This window comes from Mustelus asterias, chromosome 1, assembly GCF_964213995.1.
Source record: "Mustelus asterias chromosome 1, sMusAst1.hap1.1, whole genome shotgun sequence".
NCBI classification, from domain to species: domain Eukaryota; kingdom Metazoa; phylum Chordata; class Chondrichthyes; order Carcharhiniformes; family Triakidae; genus Mustelus; species Mustelus asterias.
Genome location: NC_135801.1, coordinates 146,826,908 through 146,843,847, shown reverse-complemented (window position 1 = coordinate 146,843,847; position 16,940 = coordinate 146,826,908). Strand labels below are relative to the sequence as shown.

Below are 16,940 nucleotides of genomic sequence, written 5' to 3'. Positions count from 1 at the left end.
CAACATTAAACTCACATAATTAGAAGGATCTGATTTCTGACTCATCTTGAATAAGGCAACATAAGCTGTATTGTAGCTTGCCCTGTAGGAATCAATCCAGAACTTCATCAGCTATTCAATATATGAGCCAGAAAGTCTCATACATCTCCCCTGACACCTTGTGATAAATGGAATTGGACCCTGAGGTCTTATCACCTTTTAGCTCATTAATGTTATCTAAAGTTTCTGAAGTTACTTCTTTTATAGCGTTTTGAGCAATATATTATTTGGACACTTGGGGCGTGATTCTCCAATCTCCTTCATTCCAGCCCCAATGCCAGTGAGAATGGAGAATTTGGTGCTCAACTGTGACTACGGAACATGGGAGCTCCTGGATGCCAGTGTGAGCCAGAGCATCTACATCTGGAGTAGGTGTCTGCAACTTGAGGAGTTTCAGCTCAGAGTCATTGAGCTGGAGGCAGAGTTGCAATCACTGCGATGCATCTGGGAGGGAAAAGCTCAATTCTATTCCAGCCAGTTTTACATGAATGAGAGGGAAAAACCTACGAAATTAACCTATAAAATGAATGAAGAACCCATTGCCGAGCTCTTCCTACATACCCCTTCATTTGAGCTCTTGGGTTCGTGATATCTGCTGCTTGCTTTACACCTATATTCCTATTCCCAATACAACCTTCATGCAGCAAGATGGTACATTTGGAATTTAACTGCAAAGTTCAGTGACCCTCAGATGATTCTTCATCCACAAAAAGGAAGATTGTGCGAGGCATATTGTGCACCCAAATCCTTGATGCAAATCTCTGTGCTGGGAGAGCTGACTTGTCAAAACACCCACACCCTGCCTGTGCAGCAATGTAGATTGTCAGCATTGCTCCATTGGCTCAGGTTTCATGTTTATTGCATACTTGAAATCACTGGGCAATAACTAGAGCTGTCACAAACCAGGCCTCAGTCCAATCCCACCCTCCACCAAGGCTGAGCCTTTGCCAGATATAGCAGTATTTTACCGTGAGCCTTTGCCCATTGCAGGTTGCGTGCCAGCGATTCAGTGGAACAGCCTGATGAGTGGATCGGGTCGGTCAGCGCTCTCTTCTCACACAGGCTGCTACGAATTTCCAGAGCTTGCTTCCCCTTAGTCAGATCACATTTTCCCATATCTGCAATTTAAACATCAGCACTACATGAAATCGAGAAAACAAACCGCCACATTCCCAATAAATCATTCATTCCTGGACATCAGCAGCACGACTGTCGCGCTTGAAAAGATATGTTAGGACTTTGAGCAGAAACCTTACATCTGAACTAGAAAGAGCGGGAAGGTGAGCTCAATAATTTAAAATAATATCGACAATCTTCAATAAATCGAAAACCTCCACATCACAGCTTTGAACCTATTATTTTCAAAAGGTTCTGTTTGCATCATCATTTTTCAAAAAAGCCGGTGTTATTAGCACTTTGATAAATGAACAAAGAAAAGTACTGCACAGGAACAGGTCCTTCGGCCCTTCAAACCTGTGCTGATCATGATGCCCCAACTAAAAAAAACCTTCTACCCATACTTGATCCAGATCCCTCTATTCCCTCCCTATTCATGTACCCATCCAGATGCCTCTTAAATGTTGCTAATGTGCCTATTCTACCACATCCTCTGGCAGCGCATTCCAGGCGCATTCCACCATTCTCTGTGTGATAAATGTCCACCACATATCTCCCTTAAACTTTCCCTCTCTCACCTTGAACCTGTGCCCCCTTGTAATCGACAGTTCCACCCTGGGAAAAAGCCTCTGACTATCCACCCTGTCTATGCCTCTCATAATTTTGTAGACCTCTATCAGGTCTCCCCTCAGTCTCCATCTTTCCAATGAACACAATCCTAGTTTATTTAACCTCTCCTTTTAGCCAACATCCTTGAGACAGGCAACATCCTGGTGAACCTTCTTTGCACTCTCTCCAAAGCTTCAATGTCCTTCTGGTGACCAGTACTGCACGCAATACTCCAAATGTGGCCGAACCAAGGTTTTACATAGCTGCAACATGATTTCCCAACTCTTGTACTCAATGCTCTGGCTGATGAAGGCAAGCATGCCATATGCCTTCTTAATCACTTGGCTACTTGTGTTGCCACTTTTAGGGAACTGTGGACCTGCACGCCCAGATCCCTCTGTATGTTAATGGTCCTAAGGATTCTGCCATTTACAGTATAATTCACACTAAAATTTGAACCTCCAAAACGCATCACCTTGCATTTGTCCAGATTAAACTCCATCTGCCATTTTTGTGCCCAAGTCTCCAATCTATCTATTTGCTGTTGTATCCTCTGACAATCCTTGGCACTGTCAGCAACTCCACCAATCTTCGTGTCATCTGCAAATTTACTAATCAGACTAATCACCCATATTTTCCTCCAGATCATTTATATATACTACAAACAACAGAGGTCCCAGCACTGACCCCTGCGGAACACCAACATGGCTGGCATTTTAAACTCTACATGTAATGCTTCACCCCCAGTAGCTTCTTTCTATTTATTGCCAACTTTTTACTCTGTTGAAATGAAGACTTGTTGGACAATCAGGACCTCACAAATGTGAAATGTATTATCCCTTGTAATCATCCCTTCCTCTTGCAATCTAAAACTTGGTGCATTCCAATCACAACGTCCTCATCCACTTTCTGTCGTCATCGGAATCGAGCTTGGAGGAGATGAGGAAATCTACTCTTTAAGGCAGAATGGCCACCCACCCCTTCAGACCCACTCCATTTTCCATCCAAGCTCCTTGGTCAAGTCAGTGCTCAGTAAGTATGCTCCTGCCCGTGCTAAGGCACAGATAAACCTGCCTTCGTAGCACTTGAAGAGACAGTGGTAGATTTTAAAAAGCATGGTAACACCCAAAAAAACTAAAGAAAAAGTTTAAGTGGTTTGGGTGAAACCAAGGTCTCTGGAGGCAGCTGGAAGGAGAGAAGGCGCCAGTGGGCGTCATCACCTGAATTTTCCCACATTTCCCACTGTGTTGCTGTTGACTTCAGGCAGGAACACAAAGGAGAATATTTTACCTTCAATATAAAATATAACGGGACTGGTTAACTCAGCTGACTAGTGTGTGGTTCAGAATGATGCTAACAGTTCAGTGATGAACCATAGAATCCTCACAGTGCAGAAGGAGGCATTTCTGCACCAGCTCTCTGAAAGAGCATCTTATCCTTCCCTTCCTGCCTGCGTTCAGCTGCAGCTAAAGGCACCCCTGTGGAAAGGGGGTAGGCCAGCTGCTAAGGCCATTTCTATTTGGTATAAAAATGTTGGAGTCTGCCTTCCGCTCTCAGTTAACTGTAAGGGATTCCTGCTGCTATCAGCACCCCCCACCCCACCCCCAGTGACCTTTTGAGCCTGAAGGCGGGGTTCTGAAGCCTGCAAGGCAACTGCTGGACAATTTGTCACAAAATTGAGAATGTTCCTGAGAAAACCATGAGGTTTGCTTATGTTAGTGATTAGAAATATTTCCACTGATGTAGCTAAGAAAGTACTGTGTAAACCCAGCAAGATCCCACAATCAACAAGTTAATGGATGATTAAACAATCCATTTTTGGTGTTGTTTGAAGGAGGAACGTTGGACAAGACTGGCCTTAGAATCATAGACTCATACAGTGCAGAAGGAGGCCATTCAGCCCATCGCGTCTGCACTGTCCGCAATCCCACCCAGGTGCTATCCCCATAACCCCATGCATTTACCCTAGCTAGTCCCCCCTGACACTAAGGGCAATTTAGCATGGCCAATCTACCTAACATCTTTGGATTGTGGGAGGAAGCTGGAGCACCCGAGAGAAACCCATGCTGACATGGGGAGAACGTGCAAATTCCACACAGAGAGCGACCCAAGCCAGGAATCGAACCCAGGTTCCTGGCGCTGTGAGGCAGCAGTGCTAACCACTGTGCCGCCTACTCACTGACCTTTTAGTACTCCCCTGCCTCCACCTGAGAAGTCATCCTTGTTTATGTGCTCAAGTCTGTACTGAATCTTGAACCCACAAGCCTCTGGCTCAGAAGGCAAGTGGGGTGTTAACTGTATGGATTGTTTACTAGCTTGATTTGTAGACTCAATCATGACAATTAATTTCCATATGTATCAAATCAAGTGTATCAAATATACAGTTGACAAGAAAGAAGCACCTCTCATTTAGTTATCAAAGGAAAGGAATTACCTTCAGCAACCCTGTCAAGTAACACTGTGATTTTTTCATCTTCTAACAGGCGTCCCTTCAAAAATTTCATGAATATGCCATTTGCTAATCCAAAATGTTGAATTTCAAAGGCTTCTGCTCCTTGACATCTTGAAATATAGAAAGTAAACATTTTACATGTATAATCTTTTAAGATGTTTTCATTCCCTTTCATCACTTACAGTGGACAGTTTATAGGCCCACAACAGGAGTTATCCTGTTGGTTGTTGTTTCTCTTCCCGGACCTAGTAGTGCAAAAGGTAGACTTTCATCTATTTCCACCTCGTGGATGGTCTTCCAGCCCCAACAATTGAGGGGCTTAAATAAGTAATTAATGCTCACCTAAGGACCTCATACCACCGCTGGTATTTGACCAGCAGCCAGCAGGGGAGTTGTGACATGAGATTGGTAGATGCAGGGAGGTTTCCTTGTTCTCATAGAACATAGAACAGTACAGCACAGAACAGGCCCTTCGGCCCACGATGTTGTGCCGAGCTTTATCTCAAACCAAGATCAAGCTATCCCACTCCCTATCATCCTGGTGTGCTCCATGTGCCTATCCAATAACCGCTTAAATGTTCCGAAAGTGTCTGACTCCACTATCACTGCAGGCAGTCCATTCCACACCCCAACCACTCTCTGCGTAAAGAACCTACCTCTGATATCCTTCCTGTATCTCCCACCACGAACCCTATAGTTATGCCCCCTCGTAATAGCTCCATCCACCCGAGGAAATAGTCTTTGAACGTTCACTCTATCTATCTCCTTCATCATTTTATTAACCTCTTTTAAGTCTCCCCGCAGCCTCCTCCGCTCCAGAGAGAACAGCCCTAGCTCCCTCAACCTTTCCTCATAAGACCTACCCTCCAAACCAGGCAGCATCTTGGTAAATCTCCTCTGCACTCTTTCCAGCGCTTCCACATCCTTCTTATAGTGAGGTGACCAGAACTGCACACAATATTCCAAATGTGGTCTCACCAAGGTCCTGTACAGTTGCAGCATAACCCCACGGCTCTTAAACTCCAACCCCCTGTTAATAAAAGCTAACACACTATAGGCCTTCTTCACAGCTCTATCCACTTGACTGGCAACCTTTAGAGATCTGTGGATATGGACCCCAAGATCTCTCTGTTCCTCCACAGTCTTCAGAACCCTACCTTTGACCCTGTAATCCACATTTAAATTAGTCCTACCAAAATGAATCACCTCACATTTATCAGGGTTAAACTCCATTTGCCATTTTTCAGCCCAGCTTTGCATCCTATCTATGTCTCTTTGCAGCCTACAACAGCCCTCCACCTCATCCACTACTCCACCAATCTTGGTGTCATCAGCAAATTTACTGATCCACCCTTCAGCCCCCTCCTCTAAGTCATTAATAAAAATCACAAAGAGCAGAGGACCAAGCACTGATCCCTGCGGCACTCCGCTAGCAACCTGCCTCCAATCCGAAAATTTTCCATCCACCACCACCCTCTGTCTTCGATCAGACAGCCAGTTACCTATCCAATCGGCCAACTTTCCCTCTATCCCACACCTCCTCACTTTCATCATAAGCCGTTCTCAGTGTCTGACCAAGGGGCCCAGCACATTGGGAGAGGTGGGCAGCAATAAAAGCCTTTCCCTTCTCATGCTGGCAACCCTCCTGCCATTTCCTCCTCACCCCCCCCCCCCCCCCCCCGCCCCGCCCCTGCCATGAACGCCCAGCCGTAACCCCTATCACACTCTCATTCACCTGTGGCTTTTATCCCTCGGTAATCCAGGGCCTCTCCCAGGGTGCAATATTGGTAACTGCCACCGCCCTCCCAGTGGCACTGCCTGCAATGTACAGCCTCTGATTGGCCAGCAGCTTTCAGGGCACACATTTTATGCCCCCAGGTTCCTTAGTCCCCAGGAAGGCCTGATGCTGGCCACTTAAATGTCTGAGGCACTTAATTCCAGCAGGCTTTTTCCAATACAGGCGACATGGGACTCCTGCCAATTCTCCCCATCTGCTTCATCAAATACTATCCACTCTGTGCAATTTGGTCTCTGCATTTAAGGAAATGTATATTTGTCTTGGAGACAGTAAAGCAAAGATTGACTAGATTGGTTTCTGTGATGGAGTGGGGCAGGGATGGAGGTTCTGTGATACTAGGTTGAGTAAACTAGGCCTTTACTGTCTGGAGTTCAGAAGAATGAAAGGAGATCTCATTAAAACATAAAAGATTCTGAAGGGGTTTGATAGGGCTCAACGGAGAGGTTGTTTCTTCTTGCTTGGATGTTTAGAACACAGTCACAGGAAAAAGGACTAATCATTTATGACTGAGAGGAGGAATACTTTCTTCATTCACTGGATAGAGAATCGTCAAGAAATATTTACTCCAGAGGGTTGTGAATGCTCCATCGTTGAGTTTATTTCATACCTAAATAGTCTAATTTTTGATTTCCCTGGGAATCAAAGGGTATGGGAGCGGGCTTTAAATTGAGTTGAGAGAGAAACTCAGTCATGATTATATTCAATGGCAGAGCAGGTTTGCTTTTAAAGTTTATTTATTAGTGTCACAAGTAGGCTTACATTAACACTGCAATGAAGTTCCTGTGAAAATCCCTAGATCTTAAGCACTGGAATTACCACCCCCACCCCCCCTCCCCCCCCCCCCCCCCCCCCCCCCCAAACTAGCCTCTTTGCCACTCCACCTTACTGTTCTCCTTTAAGACATTGCTTGAAAATGCCACACTCCTGCGCCTGTTCGGGTACACCGAGGGGGAATTTAGCATGGCCAATGCACCTAACCTGCAGATCTTTCGGACTGTGGGAGGAAACTGGAGCACCCAGAGGAAATCCATGCAGACACAGGGAGAACGTGCAGCCTCCGCACAGACAGCGACCCAAGTTGAGAATTGAACTCCTGGCGCTGTGAGACTGCAGTGCCAACCACTGTGCCACCAAGCCATTTGCATGGCCATTTGGTCGACTCTTGTTCCTATTTCTTATATTCTTATGTTTACACACCAAGGCCAATCCATTCCGGCCGTTCATATCGGGGGATCTTTCCATCCCAACGACGGCATACCCCGCAGTGGGTTTCCCAGCAGCAATGGGTGCAATCAACAGGAAACCCTGTTGACAACGGTGGGACCAGAAGATCCCACCACCGGCCAATGGCTGCCGCCTTCCACTACTGCGAAACATGTGGCGGGTTTCATGGTAAATCCAGCCCCATGTCTTTAGATTTTGCGAATATAGAAACGGAGAAAATTTATGGCACAGGTGGAGACCATTTGACCCATCGTGTCTGTGCTAGCTGAAGAAGAGCTAAGGTGCATCTCTAGCTAATAATGAGTTTGAACTTCTCATTGTATTGGAAGCTTGTGGGATATTTATCACCAGAAAGGTAAGCATTGTACTGCATAATTTCTAGGCCCTTATGTATTCGACATCACAACACTCATAAATCTTAACAAAATACAACATTATATTAACTATTGCTTTTCTAGAAACAGAAAAAATTAAAACTGAATAATGCATCACTTTTTTCAGATTTGTTTCCTACTTTCACACTCCATAGATTGCTATGCTACAAATGTGAGGTCTTATAAGATTGTTATGTTTTGGGAATGTCTTTAATTTAGGGTCAAATAGGGATTGAAGGGGTTATGTGACCTGTTTTGAATTCTATCTGACAACAAGCCTGTGGTATTGTTGTTAAAGATTAAAGAGGAGCCCAGGTTGTATTCTGCAAAGAAGGTGCAAGCTGTTCACAGCTGTAGACAATGCTAAAAGCATCTGACAGTAGATAGATTGTTAGTCCCCAAAGTCCCAGGAAGGTGTTCAGAATGTCAGATTTTGTAAACGGTTATACTTGAAACCGCCTAGTTAATTTCAAGATCAAATTGAGTTGTGAATCTAAAGGATAGCTAATCAGCACTTCTACCTGGATACACAGCCCATGTTGCCATAGAGATGGGCTTTGAGAGGGGCAGAGTCCATAAGGTGGCATTGTAGAATCAGTTTACACGGTATTTTCTTAAAATATAATTGAACTCAGGGATAGTGTCAGTCTGCAAGGATCTAAGGAAGAAAAAGAAAGAGAGAGCAAAGAGATAAACATATCAAGTCTCTATAGTTCACCAGGCAAGAGCAGAGCTCACATCAGATTGAAGAAACTAGCTCATGAGGATTTAAATGAATTTGGAGGATTTGCCTTAGTTTGGCTAGAGGAAGAAACCTCCAGATAATCCTCACCATAGAAGCCAATTCATTGAATAGCAGCAATCTGGCTGGAAAAGGGAAAGAAGGGAAGTAAGCCCTGGGAGCTCAGAATCACGTTGGACTGGTTCCGGAGACATACAGTGTCTACTTGAGACACAGTAAAGTATACTGTGGAGGGAGCTTTTCATTTGTTTTTAACGTTAAGTTGGGGATCTTTTTTGTAGTTTATGAGTTGCCGAATGAAATACTGTTTAGCAAATATTGTTTTTAGTTTGTCAGTTATAGCAAAAGTCTTTAAACTTGAATTCTCATTATGTGATCTTTTCATGAGAATCCAAATTCCTTTTTAAAGTTACCGGTCCCTACGGGGATCATTACATTTTAAATTCAATATCACAATGTTTGCTAAGAATAACGGGAACAGAAATTCCGTTTCCAGATCATGGCTGGTTCTAATTTGTCATTTTTAATAATTCAAGAAAAGAAACAGTTGAGACTTATCCAGAGCTGGGATACTTTGATTTGCCAAAATTTAGCAATTTTAAACACCGCGTCAGCATGACTTTATATAATTTATGGAATGGAATCCTTCATCAGGACAGACAACAACATACTTACGTTGCGTATCCAAACACAATATTGGCTGTAACTCGTAAGGCTTCCATATTTGGAATGGTGTCATCATGCATATTCCTGCAAAAACAGAAGCAGATAGTTCATAACTCACAGTGCATTATATCCACATTAGCCCCTCATAATACATTATATCCACGTTAGTGCCTCACAGTGCATTATATCCACATTAGCCCCTCTCAGTGTATTGTATTATATCCACATTAGCCCCTCACAGTACATTATATCCACGTTAGTGCTTCACAGTGCATTATATCACGTTAGCCCCTCACAGTGTTTTATATCTACATTAGCCCCTCACAATATATTATATCCACATTAGCCCCTCACAGTGCATCATACCCAGCTTCTCTTTCTGGTGCTGAGGCTAACTGTTGTATCTTATTGCAGGCCCAGCTAAGATAAGTTAATTCAGCACAGACCCAGAACTGAGAGACTTTCCTGATGGCCTTTATGATGCAAAACCAGAGAGGAGCTGTATATTTAGATTCATTAAATGAAATATGGTGCAGGTTTCTCAGGTCGTTAAGTGTACCTTTTCCTTCACATGTCCAGCAGAAAGACTCACTAAGTTCCTGGACACTCTTTCCCCGATACCACAGAGCATCCTCAGTTGAGGAGGAAGCTGGGTGATTGTCGCTCAGCTGCTGCAACCTTATTCTGACACTAGCATTTGTGACATTTTTTTTTACTGTAGCCTCTGTTCAATACAGCATCTATCTCATTGTGGAAACATAGCTGGGAATGAGGCCTCAGCGCATGGATTACTGTAAATACAAATCTAACACCTCATGCCCAGTGAGTCTGACTAGCAGAAATGTGAAATAAAATGATTGAAGATATTTGTAGAACAGAAAATAAAGATTGATCATTAAAATTAAATGTTTCTTCTACTTCGTTGTGAATACATTAACACTTCAATAAATCTGTGAAAGGTTGCAAACCATTAGAGTAGATCTGTCACCCCCAATCCAATCCCAACAATATAAAGTTAAAGTAAAGTTTATTTATTAGTCACAAGTAAGGTTTATATTAACACTGCAATTAAGTTACTGTGAAGTTTCCTTCGTCGCCATACTCCGATGCCTGTTCGGGTCAATGCACCTAACCAGCACGTCTTTCAGAATGAGAGGGGAAACCAGAGCACCCGGAGGAAACCCACGCAGACACGAGGAGAATGTGCAAACTCCACACAGACAGTGAACCAAGCTGGGAATCGAACCCGGGTCACTGGCGCTGTGAAGCAGCAGTGCTAACCACTATGCTACCGTGCCGCCCCCAACTCAGCATCACAGCTGTTTTGGCACAGTCTAACTGACTTTGGGATGACTCCAAAGATGGAGATCAACAGATGGAAGCTTACAATAAAATCAGTATATTTAGACTCATTAAATGAAATATGGTGCGAGATTCTCAGGTCGTTAAGTGTACCTTTTCCTGCACATGTCCAGCAGAAAGACATTCAATCCAGTCTCCTTCTCTTGCATTAGCTTTAGGATGCTCTGCACACACAAGCAGTTTGCGGACCTATAGGGATTCGGAGCATTAATCGGCACCATAAAACTGTTCCCGTAGTTTTCGTATCCATGTCCAGCATAGTACAACAAACCTGCAATAATTAACCCAGGCACGCATTAAGTCAAACACAGCAATGACATTTATTGGCCATCAAGGCAATAGAAAAGAAAACTTGATTTACATATTGAGGCCTACCTATCTCAGATCCCCTAACCTGAGGAAGTGCCCGGCGTAAGGAATACCAGCTACATTATGTGCAACCCTATAAAAGAGTGCTAGTGTTCCTCGAGGAGGATTAGATATGATTCCCGAGTATCAAGGGTTATGGGGGACAAGCAAGAAAGTGTGATAAGACGAATTAGATCTGCAGTGATCGCATCTGGTGGTCAAGCAAACTCGATGCTTCGAATGGCCTACTTCTTATGTTTTAATCCTAATTCTGTCTCATTTACAAGGCTGACCAATGCTCAAGTATGCACCTGTTCCAAAGGACTCTACCCTTGTCTTGGGAAGGAAGGTCCAAAGTTTATCTCCTGAGCCATGCTAATCACAGGTAGACTGGTAGTTGAGGTGGAAAATTGGCTCACAGAGACCCAGGCTTCTGCGTCTGACAAATAACCTGTGAATCGTACTACAAAACCCAGCGAGATCTGAAACAGGCTTGTTTGGGTCACACTGAATTATCTGGGAGGAATCCTCCCATTGACAATGTGTCAGCAAAAGTATTATTGTTATAATTAAATGACCACTGCCTTTTCTCCTGGTACTAATTTCCTCCTCCATATCTCTTCTGAAGCAAGACATTGGCCTAGAAATTCCAGACAGTTACTTAAGCTTTGTTAAGCTAGTGGAAGTTGAACTGTGCTGACAGCCTAACCATTAGAGTAGTTACTGGTACAAAGTCCTTGCAAAGCTGGAGCAACTTGCTCAGGTGTAAATAAGTTAGAATGCAGCATTCAAAAAACTGCTCCTGGTTGAAGATTACAGCAACAGGCTGGGTTGGCAGCAGGGAAGGAACAGTGCTTGGCTCAACAAGGTGACTGTCAAATAGCCTGACTGGATATTTCATGTGCCATTTTGTAGGGAGTCATTGTGGCACAGTGGTAACGCCCCTACCGCTGGACAGAGGTTCCAGGATCGGGGTTCCAGTCCAACGCCAGGACCTCACACCCAATCTGATTTTTTGACCCTTTGGGTAGTGGTGGAAGGCTTTTCACGCTGATTATCAGCCTTGAACCACATTGAACGCCAGGACTGCGAGGGTTTCCTCCGGGTGCTCCGGTTTCCTCCCACAGTCTGAAAGACGTACTGGTTAGGTGCATTGAACCGAACAGACGCTGGAGTGTGGCGACTAGGGGAATTTCACAGTAACTTCATTGCAGTGTTAATGTAAGCCTTACTTGTGAATAATAAATAAACTTTAAAACACTTGTTGTCCATGGAAGGAGTGTTCAATGTGGTTCAAGGCTGATAATCAGTTTGAAAACCCTTCCACCACTTCCCCCACTCTTCCCCAAAGGATCAAAAATCAGATTGGGTGTGAGGATACACTAACAATAACAACATGTGCCATTTGGTAAGAATGCCTAACACAGGAGAGAGGCAGACACAGAAAACAAGACATCACAAGAACAAGGGAAAATTATCCATAATTCTACAGAGTTTGCCTGCAAACCTTCTTCTATGAAATAAAACTCAAGAGTCTCAGTCCTAGAAATCCATCCAAAAAAAGGTTGTGGGGCGGCATGGTGACACAGTGGTTAGCACTGCTGTCTCACAGCGCCAGGGACTCAGGTTCAAATCCGGCCTTGGGTAACTGTGTGTGTGGAGTTTGCATGTTCTACCCGTGGGTTTCCTCCAGGTGCTCCGCTTTCCTCACACAGTCCAAAGATGTGGGGGTTCAGTTGATTGGCCATGCTCGATTACCCCTTTGTGACAGGGAGATTAGCAGGGTAAATATGTGGGGTTATGGGCGTGGGTGGGATTATTGTCAGTGTAGGCTCAATGGGCCGAATGGTCAGTCTCTGTACTGTAGGGATTCTATGAAATGGCCTATCCCATTCCCATCTTCCTACACTCATTTGTTAGTCTTCCCTTCATGTACTCACCTTATCAGAGGAGAAACAGGCCATCAGGGATATTCCTACTTAAAGCACCACTTGACCTCAAGCTTATGGTGATGGGAAGTAGCATTGCACTTGTTCAAGTCAAGCCCACAATATTGGTACCAGGTTAGTGACTAAACACCTACACTATCATTGCTGCATCACTGTGAAGAACCTCTCAGCCACAAGGCTACAGCCCGTCAGCATCACCTTAAACCCAAAAGGCATAATGCGCCCACATACTTATATAGCTCTTGGGGCTAAAGGGATCAAGGGATATAGGATGAAGGAGAGATCAGAATATTGAATTCGATGATCAGCCATGATCAAAATGAATGGCGGAGCAGGTTCGAAGGGCCAAATGGCCTCCTCCTGCTTCTATTTTCTATACTTGGCTTGTATTCATTTCCTGTAAATCCCACTAGAAAGGCACAGGAAGAGAAGGATGAGAATGATGTGAAACAAAAACAGCAGAAACAAAGACACAACTACTTCCTTCAAAACTGGTGAGCAAACCCACTTGGGCTCTTGCAGATACCCCTTTTTTCAGGTTTCTCCCCTCCAAAGCTCCCTAAATTCACAGCCCCTCCCCCCATCAACCGCTTTCTCACTCCCCCACACTGCTCAAGATGCTTTTACTGAGGAGGAATGAAATATCAAGTTATTATGGATGTAGCATTAGTGATTCATAGAGAGGGAGAGAGAGGAATGGGGAGTAGGTGAGGATGAGCCAAGTTTCCCAGCAGAGACTAAAGAGGATGTTTGAGGATGTTTATAAAATAATGTCAGACTTGGCTCAGTGTTAGCAGCTGAGGTTATGGATTGAATCCCAATTCCAGAGACATTGAGCACTTCATCCGGTCTGACACTTCACTGGAATAGTGAGAGTACTGCAGTGTTGTTTGCACAACATTTTGGGTAAAACTTGAAATGGAGGCCCCATTTCCTCCTAAGTAGATGTTGAAAGGCCCCATGGCACAATTGACACGGGCATTCAGCCTTGGATCTTCAGGTAAGCGTTCTCCAAGGCGGCCTTCACGACACACAATAGCGCAGAGTCACTGAGCAGAAACTGATAGCCAAGTTCCGCACACATGAGGACGGCCTAAACCGGGATGTTGGATTTATGTCACATTATCAGTAACCCCCACAGCTTGCCTCCTGGGCTTGCAGAATCTCACTAGCTGTTCTGTCTGGAGACAATACACATCTCTTTAACCTGTGTTTAATGCTCCCTCCACCCACATTGTCTGTACCTTTAAGACCTGGCTGGCTTTAGGGATTCGCATTCTAATCAGTATTCTGTAACTTGATGTTGTGTCACTGTGCACTGTTTGAGAGCACATTTCCACTCCATCTGACGAAGGAGCAGCGCTCCGAAAGCTTATGGTATTTGCTACCAAATAAACCTGTTGAACTTTAACCTGGTGTTGTGAGACTTCTTACTGTGTTCACCCCAGTCCAACGCCGGCATCTCCACATCATGACTATTGACAGGGACAGGGGTGTTCTCCCAGTATCCTGGTCAACCTCACATCTAATAATATTACAACAGCTTGTATTTATATAGCACCACAGCTGGATACTCGGAGACTTTGGATGGTTCCTACTCTCTTACTGGAATAGTTACCCAGGAAGTTAGGAAGTTTAAAACCACTTCTAATTCCTGGGTAACTATACGACTGACCTCCACCCCCCACCTCCCCCATCACCCCCTACTGGACCACCCAACTACCTACCCCCCCAAACATTCCCTGATGACTACTTCCCAACTGACCCCCCACCCCCCCAAATACCCTAGACTCGAGGACCAGCTAGGTTGCACATTCTGACCAGGCCCAGGTTGGAAGAGTGGGGGAGAAATGTGCAGCTCAAGACCAAGGCAAGTAAGAAAAACAGTGGGGGTGGTGATCCGACTGTGACTGCCACTCCGTGGAAATGCTGGCCGATTCAGGGATGATGACAAAAATCTTGGTCAGACAGGTTGGTTTTTAAAAGAGTGTCTTAAAGAAAGGATTACAGAGCATAGGAAGGTACTGTGACGTCAGTTGGTGGGGAACTGCGTTCGCGAATGAAATATCTGAAGTCCCAGTTGCTTCACATGTCAATCGAAACTTGGGATTACGTACATGTAAGACCGTCACTTGATATGCAAGTGAATCATGCTCACCGCTGACAAGTGACTGGAAGCTGTTGCAGATGTCAATGATCTCTGTGTGTAGGCCTAATTTTCACCTTCTTGACAGACTATCAATATGCAGGAACAAAATGCTTTTATAGTCTGCATGCAGAATCATTCATTGCTATTTATACCCTCGTGCTTCATCTTTGCATCTGTTCAGGTTGGAATGTGACAACATGAAAATTTTAAAACTCCTTCAGCAGAAATACCAAGGTCAGGATCAGAGGCGCCACAGTCTTAGAATTGTACCTATAATTATCCTGACTTAAACGGCAAAAAACCCATCTCACAGCTGGTTTATATGATTTATTAGTTTGTTGGAATACTGCTTTACATTTTGCCCTTTCGTAAATGATGTGCATTACTCTGACACATCAGGTAATGTGATGTGTCAGAGTAGGATGCCTGTGAGTCAATATCAAGAGGTTTTCACCCATGCCTTTAAAATAAGGATATTCAGCAATTCTTCAGTGAGTCACAAGCTGCTTTAGATGGATAGGAATTGGAGGCAATCGGTTGTGCTCTAACTTTCACGTGATTGATTAGTGAGATACCGGCCTAGATGCTCCATTTGCCGTTTTCCATATAAGTAAATTGGTAATAAACCACTTTGAACTAAATGGGCCACCATAAGATTAAAAAACTAGATTTTCTAATATGTGTTAACTAACTTCTTGCAAACGGAAGTAAGATCTTGCGCCTAAATTTGAGGAAATTAACTGTTTTCCCACCTATAATATACCAGGTTATGGCCATTCATCCAGATGTGCTGTAAGGCAACTCAACATAAAATAGCACAAAAGCTGAACTTATAAAGATTGAAATGTCATTCACCAGATGGTCCTGGTCACGATAGCAGTGGTTTTAAAGTAGCAGAGCAAACTTTATGTACCCAGATAAATGCATGAAATCACAAGTACGTGAACAGCTACTTGCTGAGATGAAGGTAAAATGGAAGGTTAGGCAAGGGTATTTTCAAAATGTGCACTCCTTCGTTAATGATATGACAATGTTTTGTCTGTCGTGTACACAAAGATGAACACAGGTTGTTAGGAATTGGACCATTCACCTCAAATGTATTCTTTCACCTCCAACAATGCTATCTGTAACTGCTATCTCCAATGTGCTCTATTGTAGACAGCATGTGGTCACGAAGGTGAAAACCTGTTTTGATCCCTGAATAACAAACATAGAACCTCAGCTTCTACCTCTGACCTGGGCTGTAAAATCCAACTTGTAAAGTCAGGGGTAGGCAATTTTGGAGCAGAAATCTAACACAGAAAGCAATACAGCAGATTAGATCACTGAAGGGTTAAACAGAGAACAATTTCACCACTTAAACCAAACTAAATACAGAGAATAAAGAACAATACAGCACAGGAACAGGCCCTTCGGCCCTCCAAGCCCGCGCCGCTCCCTGGTCCAAACTAGGCCATTCTTTTGTATCCCTCCATTCCCACTCTGTTCATGTGGCTATCTAGATAAGTCTTAAACGTTCCCAGTGTGTCCGCCTCCACCACCTTGCCCTTTGTGCTTTGAGCTTTGTGTGCAGGCTGGGAAGCATGTTGGAAAGATACAGTATTGTAAAAAGTCAACAGATTATGATCTGCAACAGAAAATACTTTTTAGCAACAACCACAGGATGCGTTGGCGGGTACTTGCAGCCTCAAACGCTCAGGCTTGTGCCTTCAGCTATCTTGCTTGCAATCACAATTAGTTGGGTGTTTGTTCAAACCTCCACTTAAAACAGATCATATTGGCACACAAGAAGAAATTCTGCTCCAAGATCTATACCAATATCGGTACATTCAGCTTGTCCTGAATTCAACATTATTTAAATACACACTGAACCAAAAACTGAACTAATTTATCTGGTGCCATCTGAAGGAAAATATTCCCAGGCTATACACACAGGATGAAAAGAAAATGAGCAGGGAAACCGTTACAGTCTAATTTCTTTTTCATGATACTTTCCACTCCCCAATTATGTTTTTCTTTTACAGTAATTTTTGACAGCCATATTTATAAATGCTGATAAATAATTCCAATGTGCAAAACTTTCGATGCTGATTTTAAGTGAATTGATTTGTG

At 43.9% G+C, this 16,940-nt stretch overlaps 1 protein-coding gene across 2 annotated transcripts in view; it reads right to left on the bottom strand.

Moving 5' to 3' along the window:
* The window catches only part of malt1 (MALT paracaspase 1), a 176,587-nt gene that overhangs the window by 32,291 nt on the left and 127,356 nt on the right, over window positions 1-16,940 (bottom strand). For both annotated transcript variants that reach the window (XM_078220109.1, XM_078220100.1), the window contains exons 11-14: window positions 10,476-10,653; window positions 9,030-9,104; window positions 4,199-4,326; window positions 1,008-1,157 (exon numbers count right to left, since the gene is read on the bottom strand). In XM_078220109.1, the coding sequence (XP_078076235.1) occupies window positions 1,008-1,157; window positions 4,199-4,326; window positions 9,030-9,104; window positions 10,476-10,653 (531 nt within the window). The remainder of the gene's footprint in view (window positions 1-1,007; window positions 1,158-4,198; window positions 4,327-9,029; window positions 9,105-10,475; window positions 10,654-16,940) is intronic.